The sequence below is a fragment of the Dendropsophus ebraccatus genome, chromosome 4, assembly GCF_027789765.1.
Source record: "Dendropsophus ebraccatus isolate aDenEbr1 chromosome 4, aDenEbr1.pat, whole genome shotgun sequence".
Lineage (NCBI taxonomy): Eukaryota > Metazoa > Chordata > Amphibia > Anura > Hylidae > Dendropsophus > Dendropsophus ebraccatus.
In genome coordinates this window covers 77,019,280-77,043,779 of record NC_091457.1, presented here as the reverse complement: position 1 = coordinate 77,043,779, position 24,500 = coordinate 77,019,280, and the positions used below count along the sequence as shown (strand labels likewise).

At 42.5% G+C, this 24,500-nt stretch overlaps 1 protein-coding gene across 1 annotated transcript in view; it reads left to right on the top strand.

The window, feature by feature from the left end:
- The window catches only part of LOC138788313 (serine/threonine-protein kinase Nek11-like), a 271,682-nt gene extending 247,920 nt beyond the window's left edge, over positions 1-23,762 (top strand). Inside the window, exon 15 of the mRNA XM_069966064.1 lies at positions 23,214-23,762. Coding sequence (XP_069822165.1) covers positions 23,214-23,442 — 229 coding nt within the window. The 3' untranslated portion in view covers positions 23,443-23,762. The remainder of the gene's footprint in view (positions 1-23,213) is intronic.
- The last annotated feature ends 738 nt before the right edge of the window (positions 23,763-24,500 follow it).

Below are 24,500 nucleotides of genomic sequence, written 5' to 3'. Positions count from 1 at the left end.
AGACAGAGCAATGTTCCAGCTCTGCTGTCATGTGCAACATGAATTTATCTTAAAGAACAATTATAGAAAATGGATATGAAAGTGCTGGAGGTTACTATGGAGACATCTGGGCTTTCTTTCTGTGACAGAATGGTTGAATAAAGGTCCTACGTGGAGTCTAGCTGAGAAGCAACAGGTTTGATACTTCACTGGAAGTAGATCTTTCAAATGGAATAACAAAAAGCAATGCCGCACTTCAATCATCCAAATCCCAGAGAAGTCTAACAAAATAAAACCTCTTATAACTTTGTGTGTATGGGAGATAAGCATGCTTTATATTTAACCAGAATAAGTCTTAAAGGAGAAGTCCAACCAAAAGTTTTTTCCTACAGTTCTCATGTAAAGCCAAAGTTATATAACATAATAATCAGTGTTGGACTAAGATACCTGGGGCCTGCCAGAGGAAATTATCCTGGGGCCCACCAATAAAGAACCAGTGAGAAATGACATGTCAGTCAGTGTTACTGCAAGTTCTGAGCTGGGGGCCGACCGAAGGATCCTCTGGTCCTCTGGTGGGCCAGTCCGAAACTGTATGTGACCAGCTATGCTAGCTCACTGCTAGTAACTTGTCACTCTATGCAAACAGCATAATGTGCCACATAAGTATCTTGAAAGGAGAAGTGCCATGAAACTAAGAAATCTCAGGCAGGCAAGGGGATATGGGAATATAATAACGAAAGTATACATACCCGTCCTCATGCCCTCGTAGCGCAAACCCTCCTCATGTTTAAAAGGCCATAGCTCTTGCATTTTGTCACCTACATTTTGTCACCTATTTTTTACATAAAATATGCTGTGAAATCCGTGTGCTCCCGCATCCCAATTCACACAATGCAGAGTGTGGCCGGAGCTGCACTTTCCATTGTGTATCCTGTGGATTTTGCAGGGGGGGAGCTACCTAGGCCACATCTGGATGTGTGTGTGTGGGGGTGCAATACTTTACCTTGCCCCTGATGCTGCCCACATACACATATAGACTATGCATGCATGTTTTTTCTTCAAGATTTAAGTGCCCCTTTAATCCAGGGATATGCACATACATGCTCCATCCTACTTGCGCTTATTGTGCAGGTGATAGATCGTGTAGCAGGCAGAGGTCCAGCTCTATCACTTTGCAATATGTGACAGATCCCCAACTCCCAAGAATAAGAAATTCAACCAAAAACACAAAATAAAGACACAACACATTGTAATCAGGTGTCAAAGGGTGCCAATTTTATTTAAAATGACATGACACTGAAAATGGCAGACCCCCGACTCACGAAGAGTCACTCTCCAGCACTCAGGCGAGGAAAAAACCCCTGTGGGGGAAACCTCAAGGGAGCCATGGCAAGTGAGTTGCCCCTCCTCTGGGCTTAGAGGGTAATATCATACTATAAATATAATCTCTCTGAGAGAGATCTGGCTGAAATATGTCACCTTATTGATGGCTAGGCAGGCGGATGTATCTCTTCTAGGTGTAGACTCAATGAAGGGGTAGTCTAAAGCAGACCACCCCTTTTCCCCTGCTAGAACCTCCAAATTACATCAAGGGTATGGGGCAGTAAAGTAGTCAAGCTCAAGGTCCTTCGGCGCATCCAAGATGGCACTGATCAGGGCGCGGTGCATTGCTTTATGAAACCTTCATTATGACATAAGCGCTTGTCATCACAGTGCATGGTTGCCATGGTTACTGCAGGTAAACAGATCTGAAGCATTAACCCATTAATGACTGGTGATGCACTTTACTGCAGAGGTCACTAAACACACTTGTGACCAAGCAAACAGCTTATGGTTAGGCCACACTAAGATCACTAAATTGATGTTGTCCATAGCAACCAATCACAGCTCAGCTTTCGTTTCTCAAATTGCTCTGGCAAAATAAAAGCTAAACTGTGATTGGTTTCCATGTGCAATTTAGACAGACTGACTTGCCTATAGCAACCAATCAAAGCTCAGCTTTCATTTTATAAGAGCTTGTTAAGATATGAAAGGTGAACTGTGATTGGTTGCTATGGGCGAATCAGACCATGTTTTGTCTGTGGCCGTATGATAAAGCTGCTCCATTGCTGTAAAGCTTATGATGATGATGATGATGATGATGATAATGACTGAAAACACATGACATCAAGCTTCCCCATAATGCTTTGCAGTCAACCCTTCCTCCATATCTCCCATCTTTTTGGAGGGACACTTGTGGTTCACAGAAATGTCTATACACTACAATTCCCAGCATTTCCTGTCACTCAGTTTAGAATCCACCGTATACAGTTATATATGGTGGATTTGTTTACATGAAGGAGACGGCTGACTATCTGATGTAATTGTATGTGGAAAGGGCTGCCAAAGAGTATTATACATAAAGCTGCTGAAATGAATAGAGAAGAAGGGGATCTCTACCTGGAAATCCTCCAGAGTAAAGACAAGCAGTATGGGGTAAAACATTTCCCAGGCTTTCATAGAAAATCAGTGATCACAGTGTCAAGTTGTTTAAAAGTAAAATAGTCCACAGTATTAATGGGATACTCCACAAAAAAATCATTAAACAAAACCTGGTGCCAGAAATTTTTAATTTGAAATTTGTAATTTGAAGTGGTGTATTCTTTCCAGTCTGACTGAATACACCACTTTCTGCTGGACATACAGCAGCTGATAAGTACTGGAGTACTGGAAGGCTTGAGGGTTTTTAGCTGAAATTTGAAAGAATTTTTTTTAGCTTGTTATCCCCTATCTTATGGATTTTAGGAGGAGCACCAGCCCAGCCAGTGTCAGACTGGGGTACCTTGGGTCCACCTGGGAATTTGATTCTTGGGCCCACCTTACTTACACCAGATATACCAAGCACCAAACCTTTCACATTACTATAGCAACTTTGCCCAGAGCTGTGTATGTAACCAGCGATGCTGGCTCACTACCAGTAACTTGTCAGTCACTTTATGCAAACAGCATAACGTGCCACTTAGGTTTCTTGAAAGGAGAAGTCCCATGAAACTAACAAATCTCAGGTAGGTAGGGGGTACCTTTCGGTACTTTCTTTCTCCGCTATGGCTGCTGGAAGTGGTCCATTCATTTCTGCTTTCGTCACGTCCCACTGTCCATTCCTCTGCGCCATCTTAACGTTTCAAAAGGTTTCATTAAGATTTTCACAAATATTTTATCACAAAACAATAAGTTGCCAAAGTTTGTTAGCAAAAAGACGCTATAGGTGGGAACAGGGGGGGGGGAGGTAAGGGGGAGTGAGAGGGGGGGAAACATGGGGGGGAGAATCTAGAAAGGGGGGGGAAGGAGTAGAGGAAGGGGGAGAACGGAAGGGAGGGCAGGAGGGAGGGGAGAGATGTAGGAGAGGGAGGGAAAAAGAGGGGGAAAGGGAGTAAGAAAAAAGGGGGGGTAGGAGGGGTGATGGATAGGGGAGGGGGGGAAAGGGGAGGAAAGGAAGCAGGAGGATAAAGGGGGGGAGGATAAAAAAGGGGGAGGGGGATGAGGAAAAACCTCAAATGAAACCATAGCATGTAACGTTGCCTAAGGGGAAGGGAGATGGGAACATGCTAGCAAGCAGAGTAACATAGGAAAATTATGTATAACAGTAATGTGTAGCACAGTCGCACTCAGTAGCATACATAAACATCCTTAACGGAGCAAAATCAGGAGGTATGCGGTAGCTGTAGGAAGCCTATAAAGGTACTGCGCCATCCTAAGTTGTGACGTGGATCATCCTCTTCCTAAAGCTGGGACATCACCTATCTCCTGTCAACACCTACCGGCACTGTTCGCCTGATAAGCATGAAAAGCGCTACCAGCAAAGATGAATGGCTAGCCTCTATAGATGATGCATATTGTTCTATGAGAGGGGAAACAGAATGTGGGAGTGGAAAGGGGACAGGCGGTTGCCATGTGGTATGCTGGAAATTGTAGGCACAGACTGACGTGCTGCTTGGTGCCAGAAGAAGAATTTTTAACAGGCAACAGTGTTCTTTAAGCGGCGCCTGGGGGTCAGAGCATGGCGATTTCAGGCTCAAATCATCTACAGGGATAGAGTAAGTATGATCCCTTGCCCAAACAGGAAAATAATTTTTTAATATTTGGTTGGATTTCTCCTTTAGGGTAGCTTTATACGTACTGGATCCGCAGCGGATTTCACGCTGCGTGTTTGCAGCGAAATCTGCGGTGTGTATGGGATCCGGCGGCAGGGGGGGGGGTTAAAAATTCCGGGTCCCACACACGCAGCGCATCTGCTGCATGTATGGGACCCATTTAGCTTCACATTACAGGATCCGCAGTGAAATCCGCTCTGCGGAATCGGTACTTGTGAAGCTACCCTTAAAGGTTTCATCCAGTTTTTAATACCCACATCATTTTTCAGTTCCACATCTTAATACTGATCACTGAAATGTCGCTCAGCTGAGATCTGGAGTACCCCATCAGTAAGATAGAGGAGTCGGAATGGTTTTGGTCACCTTTTATGTAGTGTTGCTGTCAGTAATAAGCATTGTCGCAAGCAGCCTTTTCAGTGGTAAAGTATGCAATGTATTCCAATATAAAAGACAATTTAGATATGTAAAACAGTGTTAGGCTGCATTCACACGTTCTGTGTTCTGTCAATGAAACACGGACAACACGGATGATGAATGCCTGTCCTGGACTGTTTCCTTGCACAGCATGATGTATCAATATCATGCTGGAAACGGAAACAATTTGAATCTCCACAGCACTGTAATGACAGAGCCACACGGCATTCACTATCTGTCTCGACCACATTACACAGACACAACGTGGAACGCGTGAATGCAGCCTTAAAGATAGACTCTATTTACTACTATAAACATTGTATGTCCCTTAGTACGTAGCATGCACCAGTTAGTGCATTATAGATGGTGGCTTTGAAGAAGCAACAGAAAAAGCTGAATGAGGGGGTGGAAGACATCAGTATAAGCAGGGCCGTATTTACCACTAGGCACCCGTGGTCCAGTGCCTAGGGCAGCACCTTGCAAGGGGGCAGCACCAGGGAGCAGGGGGACAGAAAAAACATTTTTTTTTGTTTTTATTCTTTTAGTTTCCCTCCTCCCGTTCAGACTTGCCAGTAAATCTGGTGTCTTTTCCAGGGGGGTGGGGGGTATGGTGGTATTGGTCAGGTCTGTTATCGCCAATAGGTGCGTGAAGATGGGGCGTCTTCAGGTTTAGTGCCTAGGGCAGCAGCAGCTGTTAATACAGCCCTGAGTATAAGCCCTAGCACTAAGCCCCCAAGACTGACCCTGCTGTAATAGGACAAGCCCTCTGACATCTAGACAACACAGATTGACAGGGAAAGAAGATAAGTGGAAAAGGAAACTGTCCATCACTATGCAGAGGGCAGAAATCAGATAGGTGTGGTTGAAACAATCACAGAGTTAAGACTGGTAGAAAACATGCACACTGAATGACGGCCAAAAGCACAGTCTCGGACGTACATTACGGACAGAGGACTGCACTGAGGTCTTAACAGGTGCGAACATAACAGATTATATATATATTTTATAGAGCATAGGGGACAAAGTGGTAGCTCTGTAGCAGCAAGAATGGCTATAAGAACTGTCTGCTACATGAAGATACAGGGTCTAGGTGCGTTCACAAGTACAGGATCCGCAGCAGATTTAATGGTGCGTTCAGTTACAGATCCGCACCATCAAATCCGCTGCGATACGCTATGTGTGAAGCTACCCTCTAGGTGCAAAACTCCTGGTAAGTTTTTATTAAATTCAAAATGTAGCCACCGGGACCAGGACCAGGCATGGATTGATTCAAGCTATGGATTGTCACCAGCTGTTTGGGGGGGGGGGGGGTGGACACAGAGTTGCTTTAAAGACTACAAGACCATCAGTGTAAGTTATTATCTCAGCCAATTATATCAGCCAATACCTAGAATGTAGCGGCAATGCCTATGTAGTGAGATCTCATGTAATAAAATAGAAGGTTAGGGTTTGATGGCATAGTGATAGGCTATATCAGTGATTGATCAGTGTGGACCTGAAAGGGCTGACAGGCTTCCAGCTGCACTTCTGAATATGTTATACTCCTTCAATGTCCTTTTTAGCTCTTTTTCATCACTATATCTATATATCATTTTACATTACAAAGCATACCATGTGTATCACTCCTTTTCTCATGAACCAGTATTTGACCCACCTGGACACATATCAAATCTCATAGAGGAGTTTAACTGGGTGAAATGTCTTCTTTATGTTACTTGATATCCTGAATAGCAGATAAATCTATACAATACTGCACTGCAAGTCAGGATATTATCTGTGTCTGCACCCATTGGTGTATTTTGAACAATTCTGTGACCTCTCAGGCTTGATTTCATGCTGTAGTGCCTGACAGTTAAGATTCCTAAATATACACTTTCTAAATTCAGTGTAATCCAAGACATACAGACTGCTTTCTGTCTGAACCAGTTTGCCTCAGTCATTCTGTTACAGGAGAAGGGAACAAATATATTGCTTAAATTAACCATAGGAAATGAAAAAAATACAACTTTCACAAAGCGGATTGAATATCAGTGAGAGGATTAAGAAAAGTTAATAAATGTTTATCTGCACAATATCCTGAATCAAAAAGGGAATTGCGGTAATCTGCAAGGCGGCTGTAAACATGAACTCTGTCCACACTGCTTAAGTATTACGAATAATAGCTGCACTTTGTCCTGAAAACCATTGGTTGCACTGAAATATATAACCATAGATGACTATCCAAGGAGCTCAAATACACTAAATCACAATACTGTAGCTTTGACACTGGTCAGAAGCATCTTATCACTGTGGAGCTGTCCTTGGTGCTGAACTATGGAACCACTTGTGAAGCTTTGTCCAAGGTATTGAAAGACACAAAATTATGAGTTTATAAAATAAGGACATTAAAATAGTATGACATACTGTATAAGACAAGTTACAGTAAGTAAAGCAGAACCCTAAATATGAGGAAGGGAGTAAACAGTTGTAGGATTAAATAGTTCATATTTAATAGGAGAGATAAATAAAAACTATTACCTTATAGAAATAAGCAAGAAAAAAGCTGGACACTATGATACAGCGCACACCAAGTCCAAGAAAAATGCAAAATTTATTTATTGGGACAAACAAAAAACACACCACAACAAACAAGAATAAAATCAATTAAAAAACCACATAGGTATATGGAAACTAAGCAGGAGAACAATATACTTTCCTACTTTACCAGGGAATCAAGCATGTTACTGGTGCTCCACATGATCAAATATAAGTTATAAAGTGCATACAAGTAAAGTGGCTGGCAGAGTACAAAAAAGAATCTATGTATGAAAAAATAGTACACAATATAAAGTGTCCAAAGTGCTACAGTGCAAACGTGCAAAATAAGTACAGTGGAGGGATATGGTCTGCATAGGGGGTCTACAGCACTGTACTCTGACCCAGAAAGTCTCCCTCACCTTCCAAATCATAGCAGATCCACTTCAGGCTGGGGCTTACATCAGGGGACAGGACTGTGGAGGTAATCTCTCCATAGCTGTAACCCCTATCTCCCCGGACAGAGAGTGCTGCTATACTGTGCCCACATCTGTGCTGCTCATTCCTTCATGCTCCCTGCAGTCTCTGTCAGCCCTTGTGTTTCCCATCCTCTCCAATACTGTACAGTAACTTATAATATCACATATTCTGCTGTTTCTGAATGTTTGTTTCATCTGTTTTACCTGTTATTCAGAATATAAAATCATTATTTTTGGGTGTGGCGCCAATTGTCTGCATTTCAATGATTTCTTATGGGAAAATTTGATTTGGTTTAATAGTGGATTTGGATTACAAGCACAGTCCCGGAACGAATTATGCTCGTAATCCAAGGCACCACTGTAATTAAGTCATTGTAAACACCAATATGAACCTCTAACACAACAAGAAGTGCCAAACCATATATGCAGCATTAGGTAAGTTACATGGGAGCAGATACCCTGGGTCTGCACCAGGGTATCTGCTCCCATGTAACTTACCTAATGCTGCATATATGGTTTGGCACTTCTTGTTATGTTAGAGGTTTATATTGGTGTTTACAATGACTTAATTACTTATTTTGCACGTTTGCACTGTAGCACTTTGGACTCTTTATATTGTGTACTATTTTTTCATACATAGATTCTTTTTTGTACTCTGCCAGCCACTTTACTTGTATGCACTTTATAGCTTATATTTGATCATGTGGAGCACCAGTAACATGCTTGATTCTCTGGTAAAGTAGGAAAGTATATTGTTCTCCTGATTAGTTTCCATATACCTATGTGGTTTTTTAATTGATTTTATTCTTGTTTGTTGTGGTGTGTTTTTTGTTTGTCCCAATAAATAAATTTAGCATTTTTCTTGGACTTAGTGGTGTGCGCTGTATCATAGTGTCCAGCTTTTTTCTTGCTTATTTCTTTAAGGTTGTTTCTTTTGGACACTTAGCTGCACCCCTTGTTTCTCAGGTACTATTGGTGAGCTCCCCCACATCTTATATTAGATAAAAACTATTAAACTATTTTTTCTCATAGCAATTTCATTTTACCAAAACTTATCAAGTTTAAAATTACCTTGATTGTGACAAATAATATAGTAAAGAAGCAGGTGTTCAAGTTCATACATAAAGTAATGAATTAAGACTTTCATGTAAATCCTGTATGGCCATAGCAGATATGGAGCTGGCCAGACTGTTGTGCAGAATTTAGGTGAACCAAAGATTTTTACCATTGCCCACCAGATAGAGAGGGTTGAAGTTTCTATATGTAGATCCCCAGGGTCACAGCCTCTAGAAGGGCCACCAGTTGGCAGCTAAATGCATCAGTAATGACAGCATGGATCATGGAACAAGATAGATTAGAAGTAGGAATGCCAGGAAAGGACTAGGAGCTGGGACTAGGGATACTAACAATTAAACTGGATAGAAACACAAAGACATACTCAAATGTCCAAGGTGGTCAAAGGTAAAGTATGGACATAAGACTGTAAAAGAAAAAAAACTTGGAAGAGCACAATTTAAACTAGAGATCACAGGCTACATGAGCTGGAGAGAGCCGGAACAGAGGCTGTACTGTATTCACACTCAGGTAATGAGAAATGTTGTTAGTATATAGTAGACTTTTACAAGAAAGATCTGCATATTGAGAGATCTGAAAATGAGGAGGGGTTAACTGTGCTTTATTTGTGTGGCAGGATATGGCTAAGCAATAAAAAACAGAATACAGGAGTATTTCAGTACCAAATGAAAATGTCAACAGGCTGCAAGGATCAAATAGATGAGAAACAGCACAGTTTGAGATGGGGATCTGGTCAATAACTGTGGTGCCCACATAAGGTGTGAGAGGCTCATTCCCCAAAGAGGTTTTCCAGACAGACAGGAACCTTTGCTTACTGCTTCCCTTTACAGTAAAACAATAATAGAGTGCAAACTTGCCTCATTTATTACCCCCCACCCCTCTCCTACTGTTTGATCTCGCTGATTGCCCGTTGGTCCCCCATTCTGCCAGCTTCTGATAATGTCCCGCTCCCCATTCAGGCAATGACACAGCTGCTCAGGGGAGTGGGAAGGGGTAAGTATGCGCTTGTTTATTGCTTCAATTCACAGGGAGGCAGTATGGAAAGTTTTCTTTTTGCTGAGAAATTGCTTTAAGTAATGTAAAATTACATAAATCCACGTGAAACATTAAATCCTGTTCTGATTGTATCATAAGATTACTATACGTTTCCAACATTTTACTGTCTCTGACATTTAACATTTCCTTTTAAAGGAGAAGTCCGGCCAAAAGTATGTTTAATATGTTCTTACTTATGGAAAGTTAGACAAATTTCTAATGTACATTAATTATGGAAAATGCACATATACTGCTATTTCCCTTATTTTATTAGATCATGGAGTGTTAGAATTCTCTCAGAAACCGTGACGTCACGACGAAGGGTGTAATTCCTATGGAGTGTCCAGCAGGGGGCGCACTATATATATAGAAGTCAATGAGTACCATTGACTTCTATATATAGTGCACCCCTGCTGGACAATCTATTGAACCAATGGATGTGTATGTAAATGTTATGTACAGTACGTTTTGATTGAATACCTTTATGGAATACTTTGGGGAGCAAGTGTCCTGCTCGGTGCTGGGCACATATACACAGTACTACTCCTCCCATCCTCTGCTCATAGTATGAGCAGCGGATGGGAGGAGTAGTACCTGTGCTATCCCCAGCACATCGCCGCCGCCCACACCGCTTCTCACACAAGGGGTTGCTTCATCATGCCCCCTCCTCCCGGCTTCAAACGTGTAACTATCCCGTCGCCAGCCGCCGCTCCTCACACTATCCCGCCTCTGACTCCCCGTTGGCCGTTCTCTGCTCCTACATACTGCATGCCGGCCGCGTCAGCCCTCCCCCACCCTGAAAGGAGCATGGCACTCCCGATGCTTCCTGGTGTCCCCGACCTCACCTACACCCCTAAGCTGATGAAGGCCATGCTTGGCCGAAACGCGTCCTTGTACCATATGTTTGCTACACTACAATAAAGAAGCATAATCTACTTGGTGAGTGCCGGGCTCTTCCTAATATCTGAACATTTTTCTCACCTCGAGCACCACCGCCACGGAAGTGCCGTCTTCTACATATTTCTACCCGACCTCACTGCGACGCGCCCGGCATGCAGTGCAGACAGGGAGCCGGTATGTAGGAGCAGAGAGTGGTGGCGGCCTGGAGCAGCGGCCGGCGGCGGGATAGTTACACATTTGAAGCCAGGAGGAGGAAGGGGCATGATGAAGCGACCCCTTGTGTGAGGAGCGGCACGGGTGGCGGCGGTGTGCTGGGGATAGCACAGGTACTACTCCTTCCATCCTCTGCTCATACTATGAGCAGAGGATGGGAGATATAGTACTGTGTATATGTGCCCAGCACCGAGCAGGGAAGGAGGGGGAGGTAGATGGCACCTCTCTCCCTCCCTGCTCAGCGCCCTCCTAATGTATTCATTGAATACATTTATGAAATACTTTGGGGAGCAAGGACACTTGCTCCCCAAAGTATTCCATAAATGTATTCAATCAAAACGTACTGTACATAACATTTACATACACATCCATTGATTAAATAGAGTGTCCAGCAGGGGCGCACTATATATAGAAGTCAATGGTACTCATTGACTTCTATATATAGTGCGCCCCCTGCTGGACACTCCATAGGAATTACACCCTTCGTCGTGACGTCATGGTTTCTGAGAGAATTCTAACACTCCATGATCTAATAAATTAAGGGAAATAGCAGTATATGTGCATTTCCCATAATTAATGTACATTAGAAACTTGTCTAACTTTCCATAAGTAATAACATATTAAAACATACTTTTGGCCGGACTTCTCCTTTAATACCAATATTTTTTATGTCTGTGATATTGTCAGGGTTAAAAAATGTTTAACAGGTTATATTGCCTACATGTGATAGTTCATTCCTCTACATAGAGAGTCTCACTGTAATATAGTACAAACAGTTAAGTAGACCACAATTGGTCTACAATTGGTGTAATGCAAGTGAAGCTACATGGAACTTAATCCTGATGTGTGTTGGAAATCTTTACCTTGTCCATGGTCAATATGTACAGTATAGACAGATTTCACATTTTTTTTCTGGTTAAAAGGAGATGTTCTTGCTGTTATGGGAGAGCTAGAATGAAACGCCATTGTCACAGAATTAAAGAAAAAAAGATCAACCTGCAGTAAAATATCCTTGGAGCAAACTTTACAGACGTGAAATTGGTAAATTGATATGAAAAGGAAATGTACAACCATATAAAAAGCTTCAACACACTCAGAACAGGAATGGAATGAATGTGTTATATGGATATATGCCATTTTATACCACTTAAAGGAGTTGCCCACTTTATACTTAAATTATTCACTGTGTTTCAACAGCAGATTCATGCCACTCACATACACATGTTCCTGTTGTTCCCGTACCGCACATAAAAGCCATCATACCCCCTTGCTGTCCTGTCTTTACCAATCCTGTGATCTGCAGTATGGATCAGCATGGGCACAGGAGCTTTTTTGTGGGATTGGACCAGACGACTATCCATTGCACCCTCATTAGACATCAATAAGCCATGGGTGCCCATTATCTTTTTGCAGGTTTACCATTTGTTCTTTTTTGGACCACTGTGGCACTTTTGGTAGGTACTAACGGCTACATACTTTGAACTCTCCACAAAACCTAACATTTTGGAGATGCACTAGCCCACCTTGACAGGTGCCATTGTTGTAAGATAACCAATTTTATACTGTACCTCACATGCATGAGTGTATATACATCATACATCGTAATATATCAGTTGTGCACAACATGAAATTTGCTCCTGTTTTTAACAAGGTACAACAATAGAACAGAAATCCTGATCAAAATAAACAGGTTACTGGTTTAAAAAAAAGCCTTGATTTCTGCTAATTAGAAGATGGAGGTGCCTCAGGCAGCCGTCATTGATTGCCTTGTAAAAGGCGGCATAACGGAGCAAAATGTATGTCAGCAGCTTCTTTTCATTTTCTGATCCTGCACTCATGCTGATTTTGAAAGGGCAAATCTTTTGTGGTTTTATACATCCCCCAAGCTCGTATTTTGTGGAGAATATAATGATTCTACCCTTTGCATCAGCTGTAGTTGAGCAATATTTGGGTCTAGATTTTGACTAGTAAAACTTGTAAAATGTCTATGGAGGTGTTTTTTTAAATTAATTTTAGTTAGATTTATTTTGTGGTCCTTTTCAGAACAGTATGTATAGCATAGCATTCCTGTCTAGCCTCTTACACATACCCTCACCCTGGATTAATACAGTACTTGCCATACACCTTACATGGTGGTCAGCTAAATGCTCATTTTTCCAACAGCTATCTCCTCAGACCTTCCATACATGCACATGCTTGCCTGACCTGCTTTTGCATGACCATGCTTTCAGTAGGGAAAGTAGGGTAAACTGCTAAAAATTCAGTTGCCTGATCCTTTTCTTCCTGATAAAACCTGTCAACTTAGGTTTTTACTGTCGTGGCGGCGACCCATGCCCTGGGCTGCCGCATCAGCTCTCTGAAGACTGTCTCTCTGTGGACGTCAGAGCACAAATGCTGGAGGCCTGATGCCGTCTTCCCGTCAGCCACTTGGGGAGCCTTACCACTCCATGCTCCAGCATTGTCTCTCCCTGGCTGGCACATGTGCGTCCCCACCTCATAGGGAGCACGAATGCTGGCTCTCACAGATTTAAAAGGGCCAGTGCGTCCTTAATTAGTCAATGCTCTGGGATCTTTTGCTATAAATACCTGGACCTTCCTAGATTTCTTTGTTGGAGCCTCTGCTTTAGCCAACCTAAGCATGGTGAAGACCAGCCGCCCATTTTACTCCACTCCCTGGTGCGGCTTATACCACAGATTATAGCACTGATTCAGTAGATCCACGGCTCCAGTCATTAGATTTACCTTAACAGTAAATAAAGGTACCCTCAGCCTCACTGTCCCCCTATCCTCTTTAAATCAGCAGGTTAGGATTGTTCAACCTGCTCATGGATTCCCTTTATTAAGCAGTTTCCATCAGTAGACTTTCTGTGTAATGTGTTTTGTTCTCCAAAGCAAAAGAAGCTCTTGTAGCCATTCTAATCACTGTCTACTTTATGGAGGTCAATGTAGGATTCCACTTTGTTATCTAAGACTATACTAATAATGTATTGATTCCTGTTGACCTAGGTATCCATATGGGCTAAACTGATAGGAATGGAGTTATTTCCCACCTCGGCAGTTGCTTGGTTTTGTATTTTAGCCACTCCGATCTCATTAGAAACAGTACAGCATGCACTGCAGCACTTTTTCAGCACTTATTTTGGAATAAATTATGGAATAAGTCTGTTAATTGAACATATTCATTCAAAAAATAAAAGTATTTACTTCTCCTTTATATGTAGCCTATCCACAAGAGTAATGGTAATTTATTCATACCTGGCAAAAACAATTGATATTGTAATATTTGCAAGAATGCTGCTTCAGTTGTAAGAATATGGAAAGCAATTATAAAAGCTTCCTGTTGTTTTTATTGTATACTCATTGGAGTAATTCTCTGTAAGTGTTTCGATAAAATTTTATGGATATTTTTATATCATTCACTCCAAGCTGGTAAAAAATGATATGTTGTATAAGTGGAGCTATAAGATCATCAAATATTCCGTAAAATAGGAATCTCAGCAATGACCAGTGCTAAAATAAATGGCCACACAATGACCTGGGGCAGTATATACAATATTTGACTAAAGTTTGTAGGGTATAGAACATAGGATGATTTGACACTGAAAGCAGTCACTAGAGGGGCTTTCCAACTGAAATAAAAAAAAAAAAAAATAGATTCTATTCCATAGATCCTATAAGATATATATATATTCTTAAAGGAGTGTTTCAACTCTAACTCTCTTCACGGCTATAAACTCCCTATGGCACTCTAGGTAGTTGGTCAAATAACTGTCGTGAGAGCTTTCTGCCCATTTTGAAGCTGCAGAAAGTAGTCAGAAGACCTCCAGAGCAATCTTTTGGTTCTCCGCCATCACATGATCTCCACTCATTATGCTAGCCCTAATGTGATAGATGTAATTTCCTTGTTATCTTCCCTACCAACAGCCCTCTTCAGCCCTCCCACAGGCTTGACATTGGTTTGCAGTCTCACTCTTTCATGTCTCCAGGCCCAAAAACCTCTTGTAAATTGGTGCAATTTTACAGTGGTTATGCAAATCATGATAAAAAAAGACAACTTTACTTTGAATTGCATAGTCTTTGTAAAATTACTCAATTGTAAATTACACTACCACAACAGCATACATTGTCATGCAGAAGGCCATGGGTATGTCCCACTGTCTCATGATAGCTTATGCACTTTTATGAAGAGATGAAGAGACCTGTGGGCAAAGAGACATGGAAGAGTGTAATTACAGCCTAAAGCCTCAGGGGCGCAGCCAGGGGCATAGCTAATAGTTCATGGGCCCCGATGCTAACACTTTGGTCCACCCCACCACATCTATGGTCTTATAAATATGTTTTCTGCAATAAATACCTCTCTGCAAGTGGTGAGGATCAGGCAGAATCAGCTGGAAAGTAAGAGTAGGCCCCTGTAGACTTATGTACTTGTTGGTGAAACGCATAAGCAGATACCAAGTGTGGGAACTATTGACACTGCCCCAACCAGGGAGTGTTAGTGCACTATGAGCAGCTAGGTATATATACACATTTTGTAGCATAAACCACTGGGTCCATTTATTCTGCCCTTTTAGTATTTCCCTTCTTATTATCTTAGGATAGATATATGTTTATCCCAGGCGTGTTTAATTCTGTCATTGTAGATTTACCAACCACATATCCTGGAAGTTTGTTCCAAGCATCTACTACTCTTTCAATAAAGGAATATTTTCTCATGTTGCTCATGTTTTTTTCTAAAACACTTCCCTTCTAAACCTCATTTAGTCCTTTAACATACTTACAGGTTTCAATCACGTCCCCTCTTTATCTTCTTTCCTCCAGACTATACAGATTCAAACCCTTAAGTCTTTCCTGATATGGTTTATGCCTCACACCCTCCACCATTTTTGTAGCCCATCTTTGGACCGGTTCTATTTTATCAATATCCTTTTTAGGTGAGGTCTCCAGAACTGGGCACAGTATTCCAGATGAGGTCTCACCAGAGCTCTATACAGCGGGAACACAATCTCCCTCTTCCTACTGGTTATACCTTTAGCTATACAGCCCAGCATGCGAATTGCTTTCCTCACCGCCTGGTTGCACTGGTGACCCATTTTAAGGCTGTCCGATATCATTACCCCTAAATCCTTCTTCTCTGCATTCTTAGCCAACACAGAACTGCTGATGTGATACTCGGATAGAGGATTCCTCCTCCCCAAGTGCATTATTCTACATTTGGAAACATTGAACTGCAGTTTGCATTGTTTAGACCACTTATCTAGCAAAGCTAAATCCTTTTCCATATAACTGACACCTCCAGGAATATCAACCCTATTGCACACTTTTGTGTTGTCAGCAAACAGACAAACTTTACCTACCAAACCTTCTCCTATGTCACTTACAAACATATTAAAAAGAATAGGACCCAGAACAGACCCTTGTGGCACACCACTTGTAACCAGTCTCTGCTCGGAATATACACCATTAACAACAACCCTCTGATATCTATCCTTCAGCCAACCACAAATCCACTGAACTATTCAGGGATTAAGTCCAATCTTCTCCAACTTCTCTATCAGCTCTTTATGGGGAACTGTGTCAAAGGCTTTGCTGAAGTCCAGATAGGCAATATCCACAGCACCACCTTCATCCAGCACTTTTGTGGCATAATCAAAGAAATCAATGAGATTAGTCTGACATGATCGACCCTCAGTAAAGCCATGCTGGTTCTAATCCATCAAATTGTTAATTTTTAGGTGATATATTATCTTCTTTTTTAGAAGAGTTTTCATCATTTTTACTACTACAGATGTCAAGCTAACTGACCTGTAGTTACTGGGCTCTTCACTACTACCCTTCTTGTGGATGGATATAACAATAGCTGTTCTCCAATCATCAGGACTATCTCCTGTTAGGAGGAATTTGTTATAAAGATCTGTCAGGGGGCAGCAATCAGATCCAAGTTCCTTAATCAGATCCAAGTTCCTTAAGAACCCTGGGGTGGACACCAGCTAGACCCATCGCCTTATTCACGGGCAAGTTCATCTGCAACTTTAGCCTCTGTAAACACTGGGGCTGAACCCATATAACTGGAGGCAATGCTGTGTCCAACCATCCTGTCATTGAAAACACAGAGCAGAAGAAGCTATTCAATTAGTCAAGGACCGCCTTATCTCCATCAATAAACGTATTCTCCCCATTACTTATTTTACTAATGCTGCAGCCATTCTTCTTCCTGTCACATATATTTGAAGAAGGTTTTATTCCCCTCCTTAACAGATTTTGCCATTTTCTTCTTCTTCTTTTGAGGCTTCAGCAGCATTTATAATCTGCTTTCCCTCCTTCTGTATAATTTTATACGTCTCTCTGTCAGCTTCACTCCCAGTTTCTTTATTCTTCCTATACGCTACCTTTTTCCCTTTACAATGACCTTAACATCTCTAGTAAACCACAATGGATTCTTCTTCCTTTTACTTTTGCTAACTTCTCGCACATGTAGTCTAGTTGCCTTTAATATGGCATTTTTTTATTCTGCCCACTGAGTGCTCGTTCCCGATGTTTTATCCCACCCTCTTAATTCTTTATCTAAATACTCCCCCATTTTATTAAAATCTGTCTTCCTAAAATCCAATACTCTTGTCGTAGTATGGGATTGGGCACAGTCAGTTTGTATGTCAAACCATAAACACTGGTGGTCACTGGAACCTAAGTTTTCTTCCACTTTAACGTCAGATACCCGATCCCTATTAGTAAATACTAAATCTAGAATGTTCTCTCCTCTGGTTGGTGACTTCACAAGCTGTTGTAGAGATGCCCCTGTAAGGGTCTCTGTTATATTTTTGCTTTTACATGTAAGTGCACAAGGGATATTCCAATCCACATGCGGCATGTTGAAGTTACCCTCAACTAGAATGTCCCCCTTTAATGACATTTTAGTAATTTCATCCATCAAAATGTTATCATAGTTCTCACTTTGCCCCGGAGGCCTATAGATAACACATATTCTAATAACAGATCCCTCTTTGGACTGCATGGAAATCCAGAGAGTCTCCAGCTCTTTATATGTATTTTGGATGACTGTCAATTTAAGACTATCCCTAACATAAATGGCTACCCTGCCTCCCCTTCTCTCTGCTCTGTCTTTCCTGTACAAAATATATCCCGGTAAAGCTACCTCCCAATCATTAGAATCTTTGAACCAAGTCTCTGTTACAGCAAGTAGGTCTAAATCATCTCTAGACATAATGGCCGTCAGCTTACAGATATTGTTTCCTAAAATTCGTACACATTGCCCAAAGATTACTAAGCTTCATCTACTGTACTAACAGCATCTACCTTACCAACAATAACCACATCAACTGCACAAACCACTGCATCTATAACACCTACTACTGTGTCTACTGCACCTACCACTGTGTCTACTGCACCTACCACTGTGTCTACTGCACCAACCACTGCGTCTATAGCACCTACCACTGTATCTACTGCACCAACCACTTTGTCTACTGCACCAACCACTGTGTCTACTGCACCAACCACTGCATCTATAGCACCTACCACTGTGTTTACTGCACCAACCACTGTGTCTACTGCACTAACCACTGCATCTATAGCAACTACCACTGTGTTTACTGCACCAATCACTGTGTCTACTGCACTAACCACTTGTAACGCCTGGAGTAGTGGATCCACTGGACCGTCACTAGCTATAGAACTAACCTCACCAGGGAGCGGAGTCTAAGGGGCCGCTGGTTTTCACCAGAGCCCGCCGCAAGGCGGGATGGACTTGCTGCGGCAGGCGACCCCCAGGTCGCTACCCCTGGCTTGGTTGCTAGTGACGGCAGGCGAGGCGTGGCAGGAGCAGTAGGCAGGAGATAGTGCAGGCAGAGGACTGTAGACGTGCTCGCAGGTGGCGGACAGGACTCAGGAACAATGGGAAGGCAGCGGGCAAGGACTAGGGACAAGGACTGAAGACAGGAACAAGGGACAAGGACTAAGGTCAGGAACAACAGGGTGCTGGGCCAAACGCTATGGGAAGCATGTAGAGGCTCCAACCCCTGGAAGGGGCAGGGCTGGAACTATATAGGGAGTGATTGTGTGCATACACCAATTAGGGGCGGACTGGCCCTTTAAATCTGAGACAGCCGGCGCGTGTGCGCCCTAGGAGGCGGGGACGCGCGCGCCGGCGGGCACAGTGAGAGACAGGAGCGGAGGAGAGGTGAGGCGCCCCCAGGGGCCGAACTAGCAGCAGCGCCAGGTCCCTGCACAAGGAGCCCGGCGGCTGCATGGGGCAGGAGGAGGTCGCGGCGGCGGCCCGGAACAAGGGACGCCGCTGCGGCCGTGACACCACTGCATCTATAGCAACTACCACTGTCTACTGCACCAACCACTGTGTCTACTGCACCAACCACTGCGCTTTGGCAAATCCTAATACACTTATTCGTCTTAACTGGTTGGGGACAGAAATCCTCCTCATCAATTATATTTCTGTCCAAGTAAAACATGTAAGAGTAACCGATGTGGGGCATCTGTATGTAAGAACATTGGGGTAACTTACCTTGTTTAACCATTTACTGAAGCTTGCTTAAATATTGTGAAATATTTGACAAGGCTGAAAGGCTTAATTTTTTCACATTTCACCTAATGTGTTACATAAACCAGTGCTCCTCCTGAGATTACTGACTTGTGTAATGAGTCAGCTTACTGTAAATCTGCCATTGTTAACCATCCCGTATGTTACCCTGGATGGCTCAGTAACATCACAGAGTGCACAGGCTGTTGTTTTCACACAATTTGTTTCCTCTTCTTGTCACATTTGGGCTCTCATTATATGAGCAGGTTTGTTTTTCTGTTCACTGAACATGTTCTTATGTAACGAGTTAGTCTATTTTCTTGTTCTTTGGGTCATGTGTGTCTACATCTCTTTCATGTTCTATCTCTTAAATGTATCTTAGTTGCATCTTGTGTCTTAATTAATCTCTTGTTCCATGTACACCACCATATCAGCAGAATTGTATGCTAATATATCCAAACATGGACCCACATTAGATCCACTGGGTTGAATTGACTAATCATAGTCTAAGGCTATGTTCAGAAATAGTATTTCAGTCAGTCTTTTTTTCAACCTAAATCAGGAGTGGGACTGACAGGGCAAAATTATAATGGGAAGATTTGCTCAGCTTCTGTGTTTTCAACATATTTAAAAATATCTTTATGAATTTTTAGTGACATTTTTTCCAATTTTACCAATTTTTTACCCATTTTTCTATATTATAAAATAATCCTAACATCTTGCAGTTTTTATTCTCACCACTAGGGTTAAAACTAAGCTGAGATTTCCTATATTTTACCAATTTTTCCATTGTATAAAATAATCCTAAAATCCAGCAGTTTTCATTTTCACCACTGGGACTAAAACTAAGCTGAGACTTCCTGTTGTGTCTGTAGTAATGAGGGGAGGCTGCTGTAAAGTGATCTGTACAGCATTGCAGCTACATGTGACACCAGTAGATAGCACCAGTACAAGACAATAGCAGCTCCCTGTAAAATGACCTCTTCAAAGGTCACAGAGCATGCTGTGGAGTGAGTCAGTAATCCCTCCTTAAGGCCTTATTCCACGAAGCGTTTATCGGCCGTATTCAGCCGATACTGACCATTACGGCTGAAAATCGCTTTGTGTAATAGAAGACAATGATCAGCCGTTATGCACAAAGTCCACTGATCGTTGTCTCTCAACATGCTGAAAAATCAGCAATCACGATAGCAGCGATCTTCTGCCGTCGATCTGTCTAGCGATCACCCAGGCAGCCCCCCCGCGCGCGCGCCCGGCTCTTACTTGCTCGCTACCGACACTTGTAATAGCGCCGGCAGCGAGAAGGGAACGAGGGGCAATGAACACTGACCTTACAGGTTGGCGCCCGCTTGCTCCCTCTCATCGCCCTGTGTAATAGGGGCTTAAGTAGCAGAATTAACAATAAACGGTCTGCTGCCCGGGCGTCGGAGGTACAGCAGATAAAAATAGCTCCTGGGCTTGCAGAGGGTGAAACCAAGGAAATCTTTCTTCAATTAGGGGGCATTGGACAGTTAAATGACCCAAGCAGTAGAACTGACTACATTTTCATACCACTGGATAAGAATTTAGCACATAAGACACATGGCGTCAACAGAATAGCATTGTGTTACCAAATACATGTGATAATGAGTTATCACTACCACCACCGTGCAGGTACTGGGCTATCTAAAAGTGCAGACACTTTCAAACACTTAAAAATACAAGTGAGCCCGGGGGAAAATCATATCTTCAAATTAACAGGGAAAGAGGTAGCTTCTTACATATCAGACTTTCATCTTCAATCAAAGAGCTTTCTCACCGACAACACCTGTTCATATGTTCTATATCTTCCATGCAATGCACGTTCTGCATTGCATCATTTATTTGAAAAACCAGTATTTGCATGGTAATTTGTATAGTTAGGCACAGTTTATCCTAAATACTAGGATAAGAATAATGGTGCGTTTACACAGAGAGATTTATCTGACAGACCTCTGAAGCCAAAGCCAGGAACATACTATAAACAGGAAACAGGTCATAAAGGAAAGACTGAGATTTCTCCACTTTTCAAATCCATTCCTGGCTTTGGCTTGAAAAATCTGTCAGATAAACCTCTCTGTGTAAACGCACCATAAGGCCATGTTCACACGTTGTAAGACACTGGCCGTTCCGTGACCCGGCTGGGTCAGGGAACAGCCGGTGTCAGAGAAGACCATCCTGATTTTCTCTGATGATCTTCACTGCAGTTAAATTCGGATGCGGGCCGTGCCCACCGGCATCTGAATTCGCCACTGCACTAAATGGACCTCTATTGTGTGCACTGACTGGTTTTCTGTGGCCGCTATTCATAGAATAGCGACCGCAGAAAACTGACATGTCAGTTTTTTGCAGCGGTGCTAGGGATCCCAGCTGGAGTGTATACTATGTGTATACACTCCAGCTGGGTTTCCCTTAGCCTTCAGCACAATGTAGGTAAAGAATTAATCATGGCCGTGTTGCAAATTGGCAACAACAGCTGTGATTAAAAATTTACTTACGTTGTGTGAACATAGCCTAAGGATAAGAGACACTTGATCACAGCAGTAAGCTGATTACTAGGGATGAGCGAACCGGCTGAGGTTCGGGTTCGAATGAACCTGAACTATTTGATTCTGATTCCCGCTGTCTGCCCGCTCCGTGGAGAGGGTGGATACAGCCTGAAGACCGCCTAGAAAACTGGGATACAGCCTATGGCTATGGCTGTATCCCAGTTTTCCAGGAGGTCCTCAAGGTTGTACAGCCTATGGCTATGGCTGTATCCCAGTTTTCCAGGAGGTCCTCAAGGTTGTACAGCCTATGGCTATGGCTGTATCCCAGTTTTCCAGGAGGTCCTCAAGGTTGTATCCACCCTCTTCACGGAGCGGGCAGACAGTGGGAATCAGAAGCCAATAGTTCAGGTTCATTCTAACCTGAACCCAGGCGATAATCATCCCTAGTAATCAGCTTACTGCTGTGATCAAGTGTCTCTTATCCTTAGGCTATGTTCACACAACGTAAGTAAATTATTAATCACGGCTGTTGTTGCCGATTTGCAACACGGCCATGATTAATCCTTTACCTACATTGTGCTGAAGGCCAAGGGAAACCCGGCTGGAGTGTATACACATACGGACCTGAACCTCAGCCGGTTCGCTCATCCTTACTGATTACCAGGCCATCTTCTATTTAAAAAGTCACAAGCCCTTTAAACAATTCAAACTTTTTTCTTTTTCAAGTCCTTGACCACACAAATGTAAGGTACCATATAGAAAGGATGTATCCACTTTTAAAGCCATTATTCTTATTGTCCTAACCTAATATAAAAATATAGCAGCTTTAAAAATTGTCTTGGTTAAGAATTTCCTTCAATTTTGTGTATGCACCTGGCATATGCCTTATTCCCACTGCAGGAGAGCATCCATGATGCCAGGCACTCAGTGACTGAGCCCCTGATCCCAGACATAGCCCTTAAACCCATAAGAGGCCAGCCACATAGAAAGCAATTGTGTTTCTATATATTAATAATTGGGTTGAACACCCCCAATGCTGTGTATATCACTGTTAGTTATTCTGGCAGCATACCTAAAAATGCTGGCAATGTGTGGCATGACTGTCTCGCAGTTCCAGCTTTTCTTGTCCTGGTGCAGCCACTTTAGCGGCCATTGGGCAGCAACAAACTCATATAGCCAATGTCTACTCTATGAGGGACAACTGCTCCCGTGGCTTGCCCAGTGTGTCAGGAATGGCTTTGTTTATGACACCCTTTATACAAGTCCTTTATATTAAGTGGCTCACTGCGGTCGTTCTGCTTCTAGTCAATGAGACTATGGCCAGCTGGTTGCCATTGTTTTCATTTTCTCTCATTTATTACTCTACCTGTATTGTACATTTTAGAAATGATCATACTGAATTTGTTTTCTGCGTGTGTAGGGAATGTGTTCAGCTGCTGGGAGAAGATGCATTCCTGGAGGTTTACAATTACTGGAAACAAGTCTATAACCAGCAGGATCCAGACTCTGTGGAGACAGAAGACAATACTGTTTGTGAACCTCAAGTCATGAAACTGTATCCTCAGCACTGCTACAAAGTCCAGCAGCTCCTGTTTTTAGAAGAACGGATAGAAGTGGAGTCACCTGAGCCATCCTTTACCTGGTTATAGTGCTTTATTCTAAGGAAAAATTGGGAATATTGGGTCAGAAGAGCGGAAATCAACCAAACTATAAGATGGTAAACTAGGAGCCATGTCTGTTCCTGAACTAATCATTTACAGTTACAATGCTCATTCTTAAAATGGCAAGAATAGAAAATGTTTGACCCAACGGGAGGGGCTGTCAGTATCAGATTACCATTGCAAGAGCCTGTAGGCACAGACTGCGCGTCCTCCTTGATTCTGCCCATCTTGTAGGCATCTGTCACATATGGCTTTTTTTGTCTGCAGTTACAAAATAAAGCAGAGTATTGCAGTGTGATATTACTAAATCCAGCACCCTCGGCAGCCAGTGTTGTAATCCTGGGACTACCTAAATAACATTGAAATACACCTCATATGCAAAGTTTATTCATATCAAATGTGTCTGCTGTGTTTGATAACCTTTTAGCTACCACCTGCCAGGTATCCACTAGGTTGGGTCATTCATGCTCAGGTCAGTTGCAAAGTTGCCTGATCTGTCCCATTAGTACTGGCGGTTGGTTTTCACTTAACATGCAGGTAAGGGGGATTGTGGGAAAGTGTCTGCACTGTTGCATGGATCAGATGCATAGTGAAGAAAAATGGTACAGTGATGTAAGTTACTTAGTAAAAACATTTAAAAACATATTCTGTTACCATATACAATATATGCATCTATAATTAACAAGTTTGACGCTTGAGGTAGAAAAGAGTCTTTTGCCTCAAAATACAGCATGTATTACAGAAACTATCTGAAATCCCCTGCATACAACAATGTATGAGCCCACGGATCTGTATGAAGTATATGTGTACCCCTGCTTGCCACTTTCTTTTCCCAGCACTCTTGTCCTGATTTATAGCTCGAAGCTCCTTGTGAACGACACATCACATGTGCTCTTGTCTTTAGCCAGCACCTTTATTATTAGATTTACAGAGTCTATATCAACTAATCCCACCCTACTCCAAGCAGCCACGCTATGTACTTCCAGTCACTGCTTGAATACAGCAATCTAAATTAAATCTAAGGTTATCCTGAATGTTTTGAGGAC